At 44.3% G+C, this 20,560-nt stretch overlaps 1 protein-coding gene across 1 annotated transcript; it reads right to left on the bottom strand.

The window, feature by feature from the left end:
* Positions 1-3,695: 3,695 nt before the first annotated feature.
* On the bottom strand, positions 3,696-12,784 carry LOC137341410 (recoverin-like). The gene is made up of 3 exons (XM_068004522.1): positions 12,404-12,784; positions 5,082-5,193; positions 3,696-4,053 (listed from the first exon to the last, which is right to left on the bottom strand). Exons 1-3 carry the CDS (start codon positions 12,782-12,784, stop codon positions 3,938-3,940), a joined length of 609 nt encoding a protein of 202 aa, XP_067860623.1. The 3' UTR covers positions 3,696-3,937.
* Between the last annotated feature and the right edge of the window lie 7,776 nt (positions 12,785-20,560).

Genomic DNA, 20,560 nt, shown 5'->3' with positions numbered 1-20,560 from the left:
AGTTTTGGATGAGCTCAAGTTTATGGAGGGTGGATGATGGGAGACCAACCAGGAGAGCATTAGAATAGTCAAGTCTAGAGGTAACAAAGGTATGGGTGAAGGTTTCAGCAGCAGATGAGCTGAGGTAGGGGCGGAGAAGGGTCAAACAGTTTGGATAGGATTGGACACCTTCACCTTCCTCAGACTACTAGGGACCAGATGAATATATCACTATTGCAAAAGGCCTTCCACAGAGATCATCAAATATCAGCTTCCTTGATGGCCTAGTGAATAAAGACATCAGTATAAAAACTGTACTGGCCAGAAGTTTACAGGTTCAATTCCCAATGTGTGCTGAATTAGCTGATCCCACCCAAAGCACAATTGGACCTTCCAATTGACTTCAGTGCCCCAGAGCTATGGAGTTCCCATGTTTGTTTGCTTTCCAGTGTCCCATGCTATAAAATGTTTGATCATAGACATTATAACATGGAATCAGACCATTGGGCCCAACCAGTCCATGTTGGCATTTATCCTCTACATGAGCAGTAGTCCTAATTCCATGTGCCCACCTGTTCCCATGTTCCTTTATCCCCCTTTCCTTCAACCATCTATCTATCCTATTCTTAAATGTTGACGTGGTCTCTGCTTCAATCACCAACTCCGGTAGTGCATTCCACAGCCTCACAACCCTCAGTGTAAAAAAGGTCTCCTGCTCTCTGACCTAAAGCTTACATTTAATCATTAGCTGTGTTGACCTTTACAGTCTAACGGCCTGCTGACATTTATTGTCTAAACTCACATATGGAGAGTGAGCACTCAATTGCAATACGAGATACGAGAGGACTGCTCTCACCAATGGAATTGTACCTTAGCAGGAAGCTGCACCTTCTGGAGAGCAGGGAGAAAACTGCGAGAACAACACCTACTAAGGGAAGAATGAATGCACACTACCACCAGGCCTCAGTAACACAATAGAATCCGGGCAAATGCACCACAAGACCACGTCCTCCTCTTCTCAGATACCCAGGCTATTTTTTAAGGCTTGTCTCTATCCCCTGCAATCTCCTTTATTCTTCCTCACAGTTTTTCACTCCCATAATTTGGTATCATCAATATCATTCCTCATGCCTATGTCTGAATCATTTCCATAAATGGAAACAGAAGATTGGTAGTGTTATACCCCAGCACAGGTCACTGGGGTATAACACTACCCTTCTGCTAATCTGAAAAAGGTCCATTTACCCTAAGTTTTTGCTTTCTATCACTATTCAGCGGTCTGTAATATGGCCCCAGTATGATAACAGATCCCTTATTATTTCTTAACTTAACCAAAATAGATCCTGTCTGAGCACCACCATCAAAAAAACCACTCCTTCCATGGCTGTAATCATGTTTTTAATTAATTAGGTCACCCAACCACCCCTTTTTTTTAAACTTCTCTGCACCCTCCTGTAAATTTTATAGCTGGGAATATTTAATTCCCGGTCTTGCTTCGGCTGAATCCAAACTCCATAAAGGTTACAATATCACGTCCCTCCATTCTAATTGGTGCCTTCAATTCCCCAGCTTTATTTCTAACACTTTGCACATTCACATATAAACACTGCAACATTCAGAATTCTCATCACTCTTTCAATTTTTTTCTTGACTCTCTTTTAATATCCTTCTCCATAACTTCTCTCCTATCGGCCCCAAAATATATCCCTCCAAATATCCCTCAGAGCCTACCATGTAGATTGCTTCCCCTTAAACTATGCTTGTTTTTAAACCCTACCGAATATGTTAAGTGTCCCCCAACCCCACCTTATCTGCAGAACTTTGGTATAATGCTTGAGTCCAAAGTTTCCTTCCCTACATCCATTTCATTACCCACATCACTTTCTTGAACCTTGCAATATCTCCTGCCTTTCATCCTACTTCTCCACCACTGCTGTCAAAACCCTAATCATCCATACCTTTATGAAGCTGTACTTCTTAAATGTTCTTCCAGTCAGTCTCCACACGTTACGGTTCATTCAGAATGCCAAGCCCTTGTCCTCACCCACACAAAGTCTTGCACTGCCCTCACCCCTAATCCCATCGAACTGATTTTAAGATCCTCTTCCTCGCTTTCAAATCCCTCCATGACCTCACCCTACCCAACTCAGCAATCTCCTCCAACCATAGGTGACAACCCCCTCCCCCACCCCCGTGATCCTCTGACACTAGCCTACTCCTCCTCCTTTGCTTCACTTTTGATGGTCACTGCTTCAGCAATTATGCTCCTGCCCTCTGGAACATCCTCCCTAAATTTCTCTGCTTCTTCGCCTCCTTCCCTGCTTTCACAAGTCTAAAATAAACCCTTTTCTCCGAGTTTGATTTCAACCCCACTTCCTAACTTCTTACCTCAGCTTTTTTCCCTTCACTCTTCTCCTCCACTCTGTAAAGTACTTTGAGATGATTTTCTCAACGTAGAAGTGTTTCAAAGTTGGGAGTTGTAGAATGTTGTATCATCCAAATGGAATTTGGACACAAGGTAAGTAGTGCCAATAAACACAAACATGTTGAAAATAAGGCACCATTAACTGGATGAACAGGATATGAATCTCAGCAGTACAGTGATAACTTGACAGGCTTTATCGACCAAGAGCTAACGGATAGACTGAATTATGCCATTATTGTAGAGTTGTGTAGTCTTACTTGTGAATTGGATCAGACTTCTTATTTGCCATTAAAATAGAAAATGTTGGAAATGCTCAGCGGGTCAGGCAGCATCCGAGGAGAGTGAAACAGAATTAACGTTTCAGGTTGATGACCTTCCGGAGCAGAGTTCTGATGAAAGGTGCTGCCGTCAGATGCTGCCCGAGTGTTTCCAACATTTTCTGTTTTCATTTCGGGTTTCCAGCTTTTGTTTTTATTTGTTATATTGCCATCAAATTTATACTCCCTATACCCAAGTCCAGGTTATTTATTTATGACAAGAAAAGCAATGGTCCTAATACCGACTCCTGGGAGACCCCACTGCATACTTCTATCCAGTCAGAAAAACATTTGTTCACCACTACTCTCTGCCTCCTATCCTTTAGGCATTTACGTACCCAAACTATCACCGTCTCTTTAAACCTATGTGCTTCTATTTTCTGAATAAGTCTGTTATGTGGTACTTTACAAATGCCTTGTGACAGTCTATATATCTACTACACTACTTTCGTCAACCCTCTCTGTTACTTTATCAAAGAACTCAATCAGGTTAGTCAGACATGATCTGCCTTTAATAAATCCATGCTGGTTGTCCCTTATTAACCCATGCTTCTCCAAATGAGAATTAATTTTGTCCTTGACAATGGTCTCTCGTAGTTTTCCCACCACTGACATTAAACTAACTGGCCTGTAGTTACCAGGTTTATCCCTCTTTTTCTTTTTGAATAGGGGGTCTAACATTTGCAATCCTCCAGTCCTCTGGCACCGCTCCCATATCCAAGGAAGATTGAAAGATTGTGGTCAGAGCTTCTTATGCTAGAACAATTCCTTGTGCTCCATATTCAACTTCATGGCCCTTAAAACATCACCTCACACAATTCCAAGCGCACAGCCATCCACTTATAACGTTAGGTTAAGATCTCTCCAAATTCTACAGCTGGAAAATTGACAAAGAAAATCCACGTATGTCCATGTTAGTTAAATACAATACGACATGTGTCTATTACATAATTAAATGTAATTTATTTAAGACCCAAGCTTCCATAAAAGTTATTATAGGGATTCCAATAAATGACCTTGACCATTAAGAGGCTTTAACTGTCACTTCAGATTAGGAAAGATCTCAGTCACATTCGCTGTGTATATAATAAGCTTTGTAAAATATGTGTGTATATTAAAATGAAAGTGTACAGTGAAATATTTTGAATTAAATGTACAGTTCTTACACTATATAATGTGGAACAGTCTTTGGAAAAATTGCTTTCTCAGTGAAATATTAAAGATTTTTCGCCTTTAGCTTTTCTTTGATTTTCTGAGGTTCAAACTGTATCAGTCGGAGAATATTCTTGTTTCCCAATGTGCCTTGAATAAACTCGCCTTCCGATAATTTATCTGTGAAAAAGGACATTTAATTAAAAATATGTGCGTTTACAATAAACGTTAGCATCAATAGATTTTGAAAAATTTTGGCAGCCACCATTTTTAATTTTGGTTGGTTTGCAATTGTAAATTGAAAAATAGGAGTGTTTGAATGAAACAGTGCTGCTTTTTGAAATAAATGGATCATTTTTATGTAAACATAGGTTTCACCAGAAATTGCATCCATTAGCTAGGTAACAAGAACATGCTGGAAATGTACAGCAGTTCACATAACATCAGAAAGGGTAAGATAGTTTAACCTTTTGGATAGGAGCCTCAGTTTTACTGAACAGTTAAAGCTAAATATTAACTTTTCTTTCTCCTTCAGATGCTGACAGACCTGCTGTGCATTTCCGGCATTTTCTATTTTCATTCTAGATTTCTGAACATGCCAATTTTTCTTTTATCCCTAGTTTTTTTATAACATTGTCCTAGCAGTGATCTGTTTACTGATCGGCAGTGGGTGATTTAAAGCTGTAGGAGTTGACTCAGTCAGTTCCATTAATGTTTGTGCAATAATGCAGCATTCACTGTACTAAACAGCAACAGATATTTAAGGATTATTGATCATGAATGATAACAGGCAAAATATTGTTCCTTGTTCTTGTTCAATGTATTTCTCCCGTACAAATATCTGATGCTTCCTTGGTGCAGATGTGCACTCTTAAATACCAATTGCTTACACTCTGCCAGTAATAGACACAGACTGGATATTAAGGGGGCATGTGGGGAAACCACGTAAAGCTTACTGATCCATTCTGACTGTCAGTTACAGTTTTCCATTGCTATTACTCCCTTCTATTCCAGGGAACAGTCTGCTCAGACCATGGATTGTATCGTTATTAAGAAATAGTGGATGTCTAACTTTACAGATTCCAAAATATCACAAAATTATAACCTGATCACCTTCTGATATCAGTTGAAAGAAGTTGAATTCAGAAAGGACACTAGGGAGCTGTGCATTGGGCTGTTTTTTTTCAGTGCTATTTGGGTTAATTTACCATTTTCTTTCTTGCCAAAATAATCCCAGATTTTGTTAGTTCTCTTTTCTGGTGTGTTCTCGTCCTCTGGCAGGACCTTCTGTTCTTCCTCAGTAATCATTTTAAATATTGCCTGCGGGAGAATGAAGAGCTAATTTCACCAAAGCAGCAATTAATCTGACAGACGATTGCAATAATCCTACACAGGACACAACCATCTGTATCTACCTTTTCACAGATGTGCACATACAATATTTACTTCTTTAAATGACACAGCTAAGAAATTAAATCAAACTGTATTTACTTTTAAGCAAGATAAAGAACAATCAATAAACTGAGAACAATAACTCTATTTTCTTTTTCAAATCATCATCCTTTTCTCTTCCGTTCTCACCTAAAGGCCTTTGTAAGTTCCAACAGACCTCCAGTAACTCCTGATCAAGGCCATTTTTCATTTACAAGCCAGGACTCTGCTGTGCTGAAGTGGGCTATTCAACCACAAAGGCCATCGCAGTGGGGGCTCAACCTAATTCTCAACCTATGTTTACATGTTCCAGTGGGAATCACTGGATAATGATCAGGACCTAGAACTGTCCCTGTTTCTTTTTCCCTCTGCTACCAATCCCAGGGCAAGAAAAGAAAGAACTTGCATTTATATTGCGTCTTTCATGACATCAGGATTGTTCCAAAACGCTTTACAGCTAATGAAGTACTTTTGAAGTGTAGTCACTGTTGTAATGTAGGAAACAGGGCAATTGTAGCAGCCCAGCTGCCACCCCCTGTATTATTGGTATTAAATATTCCATCGAAACATGCAATAGAGGACAGAGAACTGATTTATATTGTGCTTTAATCAGATTAAAATTTCCTGTTCCAACATAAAACACATTGAAGTCATCATAATCATTAATATAATTTTGAAATGCGACTGGAACAGCGACAGTGGACAAGCCGCTAAGAACTCTTCCATATTTCTGCTTTATTTATTTAGGACTTCTACTGTGCGTTTAGCCAGTCGCCTTCAATTTAATAATTCCTCTCCTATTGCAATATAAATATACATATTGATCCACATTCAAAGATTATTAAATTATTTTACTTATCATGGGTACCATGGGCTCGAATTTAAAAGGACAGCGGGGTGGCAAGGGTGGGGGGAGTTAACGGGTGCGCGGCGAACCCGGATAATAAAAACTTACCTTTCCCCACGCGATCGCGACTCAATTGGTGGCCCTTAATGTGGCTCCTACATTTGCCGTCTGAAAGCCGCACAGTGGGCGGACTGAGCACTCGCATCACAGGCTGTCAGCTGGAGCGTTTGTATTTAAAGGGCCATTGGGCCAATGGACTTTGCTGGAGCAAAGGCCAAAAAGACACATTGGAGCAGCACAGGGGCAAGGCTGCTCCAAGATTCAGCGATGCCTCACTTCAGGTGCTACTGGCCGGGGTGAGGAGGAGGAGGAGGAGGAGGAGGAAAGTATTTGACCCGACCAACAGGAGGAAGCGCCCTGCCTCTGCCACCAAGAAGGCCTGGCTCGAGGTGGCAGAGGAGGTCACCAACAGCAGCAACATATCCTGCACCTGGGTTCAGTGCAGGAAGCGTTTCAATGACCTAATTAGGTCAGCAGAAGTGAGTACACTTACTGATTCCGTGGTCCAGATCACCGCCCCCCACTCCCCACCCCAACTCATTCTGCACTGCCAAGACTACTCCATCACATCACTCCTCACACCCACTTAAGGCTCATTCTCAACCTACCTGCAATTCCTGAGCACTTCCTCACCTCCCCATTTGTGACCCCACCACTCACCCCAATCCTAATCCAATGTGATGTCTCTGTCTGATACTCACCCTCTGATGCATCTCTTTCACAGTCAGCCTCACCCAAAGCGATGCATTCATTGGCTGACCACTTCACCATCACTCACTCACACGACTGTACTTTTCTTCCCTTCCAAGCGCAAAATGCACGTGAGAGGGCAAGGACTGGAGGGGGGCCACAACAAGTGGTGGTCCTCACAAACACTGAGAAGGAGGCATTGGAGATCAGCCACACCCTCGAGTGCCTGTCCGTCGGGGACGCCGAGACTGGCACCCCACAAACGCCTCACATTCATCACACACAAAATGAATTGATGTTAATGATTGACCTGTTGAACATCTCAGTATGCGCATTGTAACATGACACATCTGTGATGATGCCTAATATTGCCTTCTGTTCTCTTACAGGCCCTTCAATGACCACAGTGGTGGGAGAGGGTGATTGCTCAGAGGAGGTCCCGGCCTCTGAGGGGGCACCGTCACATCTTAGTGAGCCACCCACCAGCGCAGATCCTTACACCCCGGTGGATCGTAGTAGTCAGTTAGTTGGGTTGTCACCTGGTGAGTCACCACACACAAGTGAGCACGAGCAGACACTGGTGGCAGGGGCAGCTGTGGAGAGTCCGCATGGGTGGGCGCACTCCTCTCCAGGCTCTGCTCAGCTGGACGCAGATGCTGAACCCCAGGTGCCATCCTTGAAAAGGAGAATGATCGAGGGACAGCAGCACATTTGCGAGATACTGGAACAGGTGCCACGCGCACTCTCCACAATAGCCCAGAGGATGGAGGAGTCCAACTTCTGCATGAGTGGAATGGTGGCACAGGTACGGGAGGGAATCTCAGATAGTGTCACAGGGATGTAAGCAACTGTCTGAGATAGTGTTGCACTAACTGCTGAAATGTCTGAGATAGTGTCGCAGGTAACTGTGGGAACGCCTGCGATGGAGAGAAGGCTAGGCTCTGTTAAGCTTCAAGCACGGCTCACAATTAAGCCCATTCAGGTCCTGACAACGGCCATTTGGACTCAGGGTGAACAACATTCTGCCGCCTTAAACAGGCTGACAGATACTTTAGAAGTAACCTTCCAAGGCATCACAAATGTCCTCCAAACTGTTGGCCAGCAGGGTGGTAGAAGTGATGTGGGTCTGGCCCAGGAAAGGGGTGATGGTGAAAAGGGACATGGAAGTGGGGACGCCACTCAAAGCGCTCCCGTGTCTCACCCGTTGCCCCCCTCTCAACCAGTACCCGTAATGCTGCCTCCTCTCCAGGTGGCCGAGTCAGCCCCTGCATAGGTGCGGGTGGAGCAGTCTTTGGAGGGGCCCTCACGAGCTCCAAAACCCAAAGGGCATAGGCCGAAAGCATCTAAGCAGTCAGGGCATGAACATGAGCAACCTGCCACTACCTCTGCTGCAGCCACAGGGGATTCACCACGTAGGAGCGGTAGGAAGAGAAAGGCTAAGGATTTGTGATCACGAAGGGTATGTACAAGGGTGTCTGACAGACTGTCATGTTTTTAATTTATATTTGGTTTTTGTTAAAGTCACATTAAATGTTATCATTCTCACCACTACTGCCACATCTTGCCCATTCTTGACTGGCTTTTGTAATAGCACGATTTCATGAGCTTCACCATGAACGGCAAGACTTGATGCCACCCAGGGGGTCTCTTTACAGTGGGTGTATGTGTAGTTGCCGGACTGTTTTGTGCAGGGAGGGGGGAGGGGGGTGGTGTTGGCGCTGGTCTTTCCAGGTGGTGTGAGGACTGGACTCTTCTCACTTTCTGGTCTTATGAGAACCGTTCACATATATGTGACTCCCTGGCTTCACGAGCAGCCAGATGAACCACTGCTCTGACCATGGGTTTGTTGTCCTCCTCCTGCTCCTCCTCCTGCTCCTGCTCCTGCTCCTCCTTAATGTGGATGGCAGATGTGGATGGTGGATGAGGGGATGGGGCCTCCTCAACCGGTAGCCCTCTCTGTGCAGAACACCACACACTACTATAATGCAACCTACTCTCTTTGGTACATATTGAAGCACTCCCCCAGAATGATCGAGGCATCAAAATCGCATCTTCAGCAACCCTATCGCATGTTCAATTATAGATCTGGTAGCGATCTGGCAGCTGTCGTTGCATTGATGCCGTTGCTCGGTGATGGATTCCTCAGAGGTGTCATGAGCCATGTGTTCAGGGGGTATCCCTTGTCCCCGAGGAGCCAACCCTTAAGGGTGTTCGGTGCAAGAAGAGGCCCGGGATTTTGGATTCCCTCAGAATGAAGGAATTGTGGCAGCTGCCAGGGAATCTGGCGCACATGTGAAGGAATCTTTTGTGGTGGTCACAAATGAGCTGAGTGTTGATGGAGTGATACTTCTTTCTGTTGATGAACAGTCCTGGCTCGTGTGGAGGTGCTTGTATTGCTATATGGGTGCAATCGATTGCACCCTGTACCCGTGGGAAGCCAGCCACAGAGTGGAATCCCACTGCCCTCTCTGTCTGGCTGAGGTCGTCCATGGGAAAGTTGACATACTGCGAGGCCATGTGAAACAAGCCATCAGTAACCTGCCTTATGCACTTGTGTGCAGACGACTGAGAGACTCCAGCGACATCACTGGTGACACCCTGGAATGATCTGGAGGCAAAGAAGTTGAGGGCAGTGGTGACTTTAACAGTGACGGGTAATGAGATGTCGCCAGGCCCGGCTGAGAGCAGCTCGGCATGAAAGGAGGCTGCAGCTGTCTGCGACCACCTGGCGACTCACTCTCAACCTCCGTATGCACTGCTCCTCGGAGAGGTCCAGTCTGTAGTCCCTCTGATGAGGGCAGTGCCTCCCGCAACATCGCTCCCTCTGTTGTTCCCCTCTGTGCTCTTGTGCAGGTTCCTGTGGTGCAGCACTGTGTTGTGGAGCTACAAGTGGCGGAAGTGCTCGCCGTGCCTGGCGAGGATGGTGACGTTCCTCGTCCTCGGATGTACTGGTGAATGCAGCCATCGCCCCCCCACATCCTGATGGTGTCAGTTTGAGGGGGTCTGAAAAGTTGGTAAATATGGGTAAATAGAACGATTCTGAGTGGAAACCAAGAATTTTCAGTCCAAACACAAAAATCTCCCAGCCAAAAGTTTGTCTGAGAGAACTGAGTGCCCTGCTGCAATAACTCACCTTTTATCCCCATCTGTCAAACAGGCATTTAAATGTCCAACTGACTGCCGGCTGAAACACGTCTCCCTCACCATGACGTGTTTCACACAGCACGGGAAACACGCTGAGGCAGCATTGAAATCGCTTGCCTTCGTAGTTAATTGGATTTATGTACATTTCAGATACTTTAAGTACTTGATTTAGTGTTTTAAATACATTCCCGTCGGCTTTAATTGCCGGTGGCTCTTCCGGGTTCAGATGACTCTGGGTCATGTGTGTTCTTCAGCTTGTTGGAGCCGGGATTCCTGTCCGCTCCAGAACATCCTGATTTTCTTTGCCTCCGCGCTCCCAATGCACCTGGACTTCGGTTTTAAAATTGAGCCCCATATGTTTAGATAGAATTATTGATGTATTTTATCTTCTAAGTTTGATTGTGCTACAAAATCAGATCCCATGGCACGATTCAAATAAGATCAGGAAATTCTCCTACTATCTGGGCCAACGTCTTGCCCCCAATCAACACCACGAAGAAACAAATTATCTGGTCATTCATTCATTTGTTGTTTGTGGGATCTTGCTAAATTCAAACTGGCTGCTGGGTGTACCTGCATAATAGTAACTCCAGGATGCCTTCGGGATGTGTTAAGGTGCTATATAAACAAAAGCTCTTTCAAGATCTTTTTATAATTAATACACGATTTGAAGTTACTTCAAAACTTAAATTAAGCTACATAACAGTAGAATGCATGATGCTGTTATTTATATTGGGAGGCCCCAGGTTGTCTTGGAGGAGCTGAAGTTTTTCTCCACTGAGCGGAAAAAACAAATAGAATTAGCACATGCATCACCTCAGGCCTCTCTCCTGCATCTTATTGTAAACAATTTCACAACACCAAGTTATAGTCCAACAAATTTATTTTAAATTCCACAAGCTTTCGGAGGCTTCCTCCTTCCTCAGGTGAACGGTGTGGAAATGAAATTTTCGAATCCTTCGCATTTGAAAATCACAGAACAATGCCTGGTGATTACTGCCCGTTGCCAAGGCAATCACAGTGAGCAGACAGAGAGGTGTCACCTAAAAGGCCACCGAATATACAAACCCCCCCAAAAAAAAGAGAGAGAGAAGGAAGACAGTCAATGACCCGTTATATTAAAAACAGATAACATTTGTTCGCTGGTGGGGTTACGTGTAGTGTGACATGAACCCAAGATCCCGGTTGAGGCCGTCCTCATGGGTGCGGAACTTGGCTATCAATTTCTGCTCGACGATTTTGCGTTGTCGTGTGTCTCGAAGACCGCCTTGGAGTATGCTTACCCGAAGGTCGGTGGCTGAATGTCCATGACTGCTGAAATGTTCCCCGACAGGGAGAGAACCCTCCTGTTTGGCGATTGTTGCGCGGTGTCCGTTCATCCGTTGTCGCAGCGTCTGCATGGTCTCGCCAATGTACCATGCTCTGGGGCATCCTTTCCTGCAACGTATGAGGTAGACAACGTTGGCCAAGTCACAGGAGTATGAACCGTGCACCTGGTGGGTGGTGTCCTCTCGTGTGATGGTGGTATCTGTGTCGATGATCTGGCATGTCTTGCAGAGGTTACCGTGGCAGGGTTGTGTGGTGTCGTGGACGCTGTTCTCCTGAAAGCTGGGTAATTTGCTGCGAACGATGGTTTGTTTGAGGTTGGGTGACTGTTTAAAGGCGAGTAGTGGAGGTGTGGGGATGGCCATAGCGAGGTGTTCGTCATCATTGATGACATGTTGAAGGCTGCGGAGAACATGGCGTAGTTTCTCCGCTCCGGGGAAGTACTGGACGATGAAGGGTACTCTGTTGGTTGCGTCCCGTGTTAGTCTTCTGAGGAGGTCTATGCGATTTTTCGCTGTGGCCCGTCGGAACTGTCGATCGATGAGTCGAGCATCATATCCCGTTTCTAGTAAGAACTAGTATATTCTGTGGCCTTTTAGGTGACACCTCTCTGTCTGCTCACTGTGATTGCCTTGGCAACGGGCAGTAATCACCAGGCATTGTTCTGTGATTTTCAAATGCGAAGGATTCGAAAATTTCTTTTCCACACCGTTCACCTGAGGAAGGAGGAAGCCTCCGAAAGCTTGTGGAATTTAAAATAAATTTGTTGGACTATAACTTGGTGTTGTGAAATTGTTTACAATTGTCAACCCCAGTCCATCACCGGCATCTCCACATCATGGCTGCATCTTATAGCCACAGAGCAGACTTTAACTGGGACAGTTGCCTGCAAAAGATGCTCGACAAAGGAATGATGAGCACTTGGAGGGAAGTAGAGAGAAGAAAATAACTTCAAAATTAAAATTGAGTAACATTTTTTGCCAACTTGTAAAACTGACATTGTGGAATTTATGATTTAAAAATCAACTGTACCTTGACGATATCCAGTATTTCTTGCTTATTGATGGTGCCGTTGCCATCCACATCATAAAGAGAGAAAGCCCACTCAAGTTTCTGCGAAGTTTGTCCTGAGGAGGTGAGGTGAAGAGCAATGATGTATTCCTTAAAATCCAAGGTCCCATCACTGTTGGTGTCAAAACTCCTGAAGACATGTTGGGCATAAGCTTTGGGGTCAGCATCTGGGAAGAAGTTAGTGTAGATTGTCTCAAAATGTGCCATGGTGAGCTGACCACTTGGGCATTCCTTCAAGAATGTCTGGTACCATATGCAGAGCTCTTCTTCCGTGTACTTGGTGTTGAGTTTCAGCTCTTCCAAGATTTCTTTGGAGAGGGCACTACTTTTGGTGTTTCCCATTTCAACCCGCACAGGCTAGAAGAAGCAAAAAACTATATAAACTTCTTCTGACTCTCTCAAACACTGCAGAGACTGGCATCAGATCTGTACTTATCTGAACAGATGAAGCTTTACGGATTAGAGGGATTAGTGTTCATCTCCGTGACTGACATTCACACAGGCAGCAAAATTCTCACACATGCAGCAAGCCAATTAGCTAATGGAAATGACTAGGGTGTAAGGCATGAATTCTTAAAATTATTATTAACAAAACATATCTCCCCTTGCTAATAGTTAATTTTCCATATAGTGTTATTTAGCAGTGACATTTACTGGTAGTTTATTGTCCTATAGATTGTGTGAAAGGAAGGGAAAAAAAATGCATGCTATTTTTATTATTTGTTCCCAGGGTGTGAGTGACACCGGCAAGTCCAAATTTGTTGCCTTCTCTTTGAACTGCTGCAGTCCTTGTGGTGATGGTGCTCCCATGTTGGTGTTAAATAGGGACTGGCAGGATCTTGACTCAGTGACAATGAAGGAACAGTGGTATAGCTCCAAGTCAGGTGATGGTGTGTGATTTAGAGGGGAACTTGGAGGTGATGATGTTCCATGATGTTGCTGCTCATGTCCTTCTTGGTGGGAGAGGTCACGGGGAGGGAGATGGTATTGAAAGTGATTACCATTGCCTTACTAAATTTAGAAGGTTTTTTTTATTGTACTTGATCTGGGTTACTCTGTTTGGAAAAAAAATTCAAAATTGACTTGATATATAGTCAAGTTCACTTATACAGAAAGTCAACAGAAACAAATTACCTAAGATGTTCGGCACCAGCAATACTTCTGTCAAACAGGAATCTGGCATTAAGTCACTGGCTTTTTTCCCCATACTACTTTGATTCACAAACCATGTTGCTTATGTTAAAGCAAATTTACATGAACCTGCCAAATGAGAACAGAAAACAGCGAAGCAAAGGTCAAAAAATAATCCTTAAATCTAATTGACAGAGATTGTGCAAGTTTGACTTCAATGTCAAATATTGAAAATATTTGACAAAATGAGAATTATTGCATTCCAATACAAGACACAGCAGTGTTGGAATGTGGTGTTAGAAATGTGAAATGCATCAATTCATGTGAGAAAATACATATTTTTTTAAACTTCAGATTAGAGGAAATTTTCCTGGTTAAATAGATAACCCACTTACTCAAAATTGTACTTGTGTTTATGATGAGGATCTCAAATTGGATGCTTGCCAAATTTGCAGATGACATTAAAAATGGAGAGCCATGGAGACAAAGGATATTGTTAAAGATGTAACGAATGCCTTAAATTAGTTATGTATTTGGGCAGACAAAAGGCAAATGAAATGAAATATTTACAATGCAAAAGTATTGCACTTAGAGTTGCAAGTCTGGAATGGCTGAGATAGCATTCGCACAGGGAAAATCAGAAGGGAAACTAACAGTAACAGCAGATTTGGCAATTTCAGTGTCTACACAATGTTGTGAACCAATTAAAAATATACACCTCCAAAGTAGAGTACAAATTCACAAAGATTACAATAAGGCCTTATACTGCATTTGCCTGACAACTGTTGGAGTGCTCTACTTTATTCTGGTCAGAAAGCTACCGATAGAATGTTCAAACATTGGAGAGATTGTGTGGAAAAACAGCAACATTGATTGCAATTGTAAACTTGATGAACTTTGACTAAATATTAGAAAAGTTGTCTTTTTTTAGAAAGGATAAGTTTGAAGAGTCTCTCATCAAGGTATATAAAATATTAAATGGAATAGATAGATAAGGTAAACTCAGAATATAACTTTAAAGTAAATCAGGCCAGCAGGATCAGGGGACATAAATTCAAAAGTAAATTTAGAACCAATATTAGGATGAGTTGCTTTACTCAAAGGGTGTTTGGAATAATCTACTGGGTAGCACAGACAGAGACACTGGGGACTTTCAAAATACAGTTTGAAGGTAGGGTGGAAGAGTTAGAGTTTAGAAGAATAAAGTCCAACTGGCTTTTTCTCATTTTTGTATAACTAGGGATGGTGGATGAACTGCTTTGAATGAATCCCAATTCTGTTGGCATTTCTTCTGCAGTGAGAACAGAACACAACTGGTTCAGTGGCAGCTGAGGCCAGGGGACTGGGATTGATACTGGCCCAGGTTAGCACTGCTTTGAACTTATGCAACCTTTTAATTGATTGTTTATTATTGGCTTACTGCTAACAGTAAATACTCCTTCATGATGCGTCTCTTAAAAAGCAGTATAAACCTTCTGATCAAAACCGGAGAATAACGTCTTCAGGAAAAATTGAATTTATCAAGACATTGTGTGCATTGAATAAAGAGTTGGAGGGCCAAACAGGCTTGGGCAGCAGCCTGCTTAAAGAGATGTCAGTCTTCAGCAGTCCCATCTCCGGTCTGGAGAGCTGATCAAAGAAACACTCTTCTGATAACAATGTGCTTGTCATACCTTTTTATTTACAAAAATGCAACAAGATGAACACGCATATAAAGAGATGACAAAAGTCACCACGGTGTCATTCATGTCTGATCTCATTGTGATAAAAATGGCACATGGTTCTAATGTCTATTTCCCCCACCTCCCCTATCAAAAACAGTTCATTGTGAAGATACCTCTCCGATATTACTGCAAATACATCCAGCCTGATGGTGGGTTCCTCAGGAAATATGCATTTGTTGAGTTGGGCCTGAGTCAGTGTTGAGGGGAAAGATCCGAGTTTCCAAAAAGAAATATGGGGGAAAAGGATAATCATAGAACCAGTTAGTAGTACCCAGGCTGCTTTTGCACAGTGTGCAGCAGCTGGTTGAAGATGGCATCAGCTCAGGTCTGGAAACAGGTTGCCTCTGTGGCATTGGGACTGGGGAGTGCTTAGTCACACAAAGAAAATAAAGAAAAGGAAAACATTTTCAAAATGAAGCCAAAAAAACACAAAGATAGGTTTCTGCAACTATGATTACTCCACTCAATGCTGTTCATTATTCAAAGTGGCAATTCCCTCTCCCATTCATATATTTATATATTGATAATACACTTTGAGTGAAACAAAAAACACATGATGTAAATATGCAAGAGCTAGGATAGAATTAGCACAGAAAGAATTATTTTTCAGTCCCTGCCACAAACACCGTTCCCTGACCACCCACTCCATCCCTCTTCCTGGCCACTGTCTGAGGCTGAATTAGACCGTTCGCAACGTTGGTGTCCTATTTGACCCTGAGATAAACTTCTGACCTCATATCCTCTCCATCACCAAGTCTGCCTAATTCCACGTCCATAACATCGCCAATCTCCGCCCCTGCCTCAGCTCATCTGCTGTTGAAACCCTCATCCATTGTTGCTCGAGACTCAACTATTCCAATGCCCTGCTGACCGGCCTCCCACCTTGCCCCGTCCATAAACTTGAGCTCATCCAAAACTTTGCTGCCTCTTTCCTAACTCGCACTAAGTCCCGTTCACCCATTAACCCTATGCTCGCTGACCTACATTGACTCCCGGTCCGGCAACGTCTTGATTTTAAAATTCTAACCCTTGTTTTCAAATCTCTCCATTGTCTCGCCCCTCCCTACCTCTGTAACCTCCTCCAGCCCTACAACCCTCCGAGATTTCTGTGCTCCTCCAACTCTTGCCTCTGTGCAGCCTCGATTTTCATCGCTCCACCATTGACAGTCGTGCCTTCAGCTGCCTAGGCCCTAAGCTCTAGAATTCCCTCCCTAAACCTCTCCGCCTCTCTACCGCTCTCTCCTCCTTTAAGATGCTCCTTAAAACCTACCTCTTTGACCAAGCTTTTGGTCAGCTGTCATAATATCTCCTTATGTGGATCAGTGTCAAATGATGATTGCTAACACTCCTGTGAAGCACCTGGAGACATTTTACTTTGTTAAAGATGCTATGTAAATGCAAGTTGTTGTTGTTGAGACCTAACAGTAACAGTGTACCTTTGTAATGTCCAGACTCGACTATTCCAATGCTCTGCTGGCCAGCCTTCATAAACTTCAGCTCATTCAAAATTCTGCTGCCCATATGCTATCCTGCACCAAGTCCCACTCAGGCATAACCCCTGTGCTCACTGATGTACATTGGCTCCAGATCCCCCGACACTTCAAATTTAAAATTCTCATCTTGAGTTCAAACACCGATCATGGCCTCGCCCCTCCCTATCTCAGTAACCTCCTCCAGCCCTACAACCGCCCCACCCCCACCCAACTCTCCATTCCTCTTACTCTGGCATTTTGTGCATCCACCCTCCCATCACCCAACCATTGGTATCCATGCCTCCAGCTCTCCAAGATCTATGCCCTGGAAGTCCCTACCTAAACTGCTCCACCTCTCCACCTCAATCTCCTCCTTTAAGAACCTCCTCAAAACCCACTTCTTTGACCAACCCTCCTAATATCTCCTTCTTTGGCACAGTGTTCATTTTTTCCTTAGGCCTCTGTGAAGTGCCTTTGACATTTATTTCCACATTAAACGCGGTGTATAAATGCAAGTTGTTGTTGCTGTCCCTTAAATCCAAAAAAGTGTATTAAGAACCCACTTCATTATCTCATGGCATTGTTACTGTTGAGGCTAATCTGTTGTCTTAATCTGTTGTCAATGTAATTAGATTCTTATGTAACATATACTGGGACATTTATCTGCCATGCGACCGCAAATATTTTTAAATTGCTACTGGTCAAGAACTAAGCGATGGTAATGTTGCTAAACAATAACTTTATTAATAGAACGTCCACAGGTGGGGCTGGATCACATTACTGCAAAAAAATTTACGAGGATGATCCAGAACTGAGAGGTTATATCTATCAGGAAAGACTGAACAGGCAGGGGCTCTTTTCTTTAGAAAAGAGAAGGCCCGATAGAGATCTTCAAGATTATGAAAGGGTTTGATGGGGTAAACGTGGAGAAGGTGTTTCTGCTTGTGGTGAGATCAAAACTAGGGGCCATAAATATAAGATAGTCACTAATAAATCCAATAGGGAATTCAGGAGAAACTGCTTTACCCAGAGAATGGTTAGAATGTCGAGCTTGCTACCACAAGGAGTAGTTGAGGCGAATAGCATAGATGCATTTAAGGGGAAGCTTGATAAGTTCATGAGGGAGAAAGGAATAGATGAAGTAGGGAGGGAGGAGGCACGTGTGGAGCATTAACACTGGCATTGACCTGTTGGGCTGAATGGCCTGTGTCTGTGCTGTAATGTGTAATCACATTAACAGGTTAAGCTTTCCACATATTATAGGGCATTCTCCTTCACACAGTATCATGCACCCTCACAGTTCACACAGTTATACACAGTTCAGTGACCTCTGCCAAGTGCCTTCGTTCCAGGCCTCCTTTTGTACCTGCGGGTCTCAAGTAATAGACTGTCACTATTATCTGATATTGGGATAAGCAGATCCAGATGTCAGTGTCCTTCTTCTACTAGGTTCATCTCTGGCTGGGGTATACAAGCTGGCTTTCATGGACTTGACTTTGGGTCCTACTCTCCTTCAAGAGGCTGCTCCTCATACTGCGCTTGGCTTTTCGTGCACTTTCACCAGTATCAAAGTTCAATCTGTATCTCTTGCTGACTCCCTCTCCTCTATACTTCTGCACTTTGTTTGGGGTATCTCCCTTCCCTCTCTCCTGCACTAGAGAGGAACAGGGGACATGAGTATAAGTTACATGAACATAGAACTAAGTTAGATGTTAAGAGGTACTTCTATCCGCAGTATAAGTTACATGAACATAGAACTAAGTTAGATGTTAAGAGGTACTTCTATCCGCAGAGAGTCGTCGTCCTCTGGAATAAGCTATCGGATGGTGTGGATTTGCCAGAAGCATTCAGAAGGAATGTGTCCCTGAGTGTGGTTGACATCACTATACATGCAGGTAGGTGCTGGTGGGTGTGCACCACAGTCCCCTGGAATTTATTTAAGGGGGAGGGGAAGTGGGGGGGAAGGGGGAGGAATTTTCCAGAGTTTTTTTTAACCTAAATTGACCTTTGGTATTTTTTTGCCTCTCCTAGGAGACCATGTGATTGGAGATTGCTAAATGGGTGCCATGTACACCATGATGGTATAGGACGGGCTGCATTCGGGTGCCCAACCCTCCCGTTTTGGGCGGGCGTATCCCGGAATGGGCGATTGGTCTCCCGAGTGCTGCTGCAGACCACTCGGAAGAAACAGTCCTTGTAAGTGCAGTTCAAGCATGCGCAGTACCCTGGCTGCCGTGGCTTGTTGCCAATTACATTGTCTGGGCCCTGCTGGTCATCCCGATTTTTGGAATGCACCGCTTCCTTACCAATTGCGAGGATGGCGGCTTCAGGGCCAACGATAATCACCTGGAAACTCTGTGAATCCAGAGACAGCAACACAATCTGGGGAGGGAGAGAGACAGCATCATATACTGGAGGAGAGAACACAAACTGGGAGAGAGAGAGAGCATCACATACTGGAGGAGAAGAGAACAATACATACTGGGAGGGAGAGAGAGCATCACAAACCGGGGGAGGGAGAGAGAACAACACAAACTGGGGAGAGAGAGAGAGAGAACTAAACTGGGAAGGAAGGGAGAGAGGGCAACACAAACAGGAGGAGGTAGAGAGAACAACACAAACTGGGGGAGGGAGAGAACAACACAAATGGGAGGGAGAAAGAGAGACAGAAATACAAATCCCCACCATCACAGTAGCCAGTCTTCAACCAATTTGATTCACTCCACGTGATAGCAAGAAACGGCTGAGTGCACTGGATACAACAAAGGCTATGGGCCCCGATAACATCCCAGCTGTACTGCTGAAGACTTGTGCTCCAGAACTAGCCGTGCCTCTAGCCAAACTGTTCCAGTACAGCTACAACACTGACATCTACCCGACAATGTGGAAAATTGCCCAGGTATGTCCTGTCCACAAAAAGCAGGACAAATCCAATCTGGCCAATTACCGCCCCATCAGTCTACTCTCAATCGTCAGCAAAGTGATGGAAGGTGTCGTCGACAGTACTATCAAGCGGCACTTACTCACCAATAACCTGCTCACCGATGCTCAGTTCGGGTTCCACCAGGACCACTCGGCTCCAGACCTCATTACAGCCTTGGTCCAAACATGGACAAAAGAGCTGAATTCCAGAGGTGAGGTGAGAGTGACTGCCCTTGACATCAAGGCAGCATTTGACCGAGTGTGGCACCAAGGAACCCTAGTAAAATTGAAGTAAATGGGAATCAGGGGGAAAACCATCCAGTGACTGGAGTCAAACTTAGCACAAAGAAAGATGGTAGTGGTTGTCGGAGGCCAATCATCTCAGCCCCAAGACATTGCTGCAGGAGTTCTTCAGGGCAGTGTCCTAGGCCCAACCATCTTCAGCTGCTTCATCAATGACCTTCCTTCCATCATAAGGTCAGAAATGGGGATGTTCGCTGATGATTGCACAGTGTTCAGTTCCATTCACAACCCCTCAGATAATGAAGCAGTCCGTGCCCGCATGCAACAAGACCTGGACAACATCCAGGTCTTGTTGCATGCGGGCAAGTAACATTTGCACCAGATAAGTGCCAGGCAATGACCATCTCCAACAAGAGAGAGTCTAACCTTCTCCCCTTGACATTTAATGGAATTACCATCGCCGAATCCCCCACCATCAACATCCTGGGGTTCACCATTGACCAGAAACTTAACTGGACCAGCCACATAAATACTGTGGCTACAAGAGCAGGTCAGAGGCTGGGTATTCTGCAGTGAGTGACTCACCTCCTGACTCCGCAAAGCCTTTCCACCATCTACAAGGCACA

The sequence above is a fragment of the Heptranchias perlo genome, chromosome 23 (genome assembly GCF_035084215.1).
Source record: "Heptranchias perlo isolate sHepPer1 chromosome 23, sHepPer1.hap1, whole genome shotgun sequence".
Lineage (NCBI taxonomy): Eukaryota > Metazoa > Chordata > Chondrichthyes > Hexanchiformes > Hexanchidae > Heptranchias > Heptranchias perlo.
This window is presented reverse-complemented; position numbering and strand designations above follow the sequence as displayed.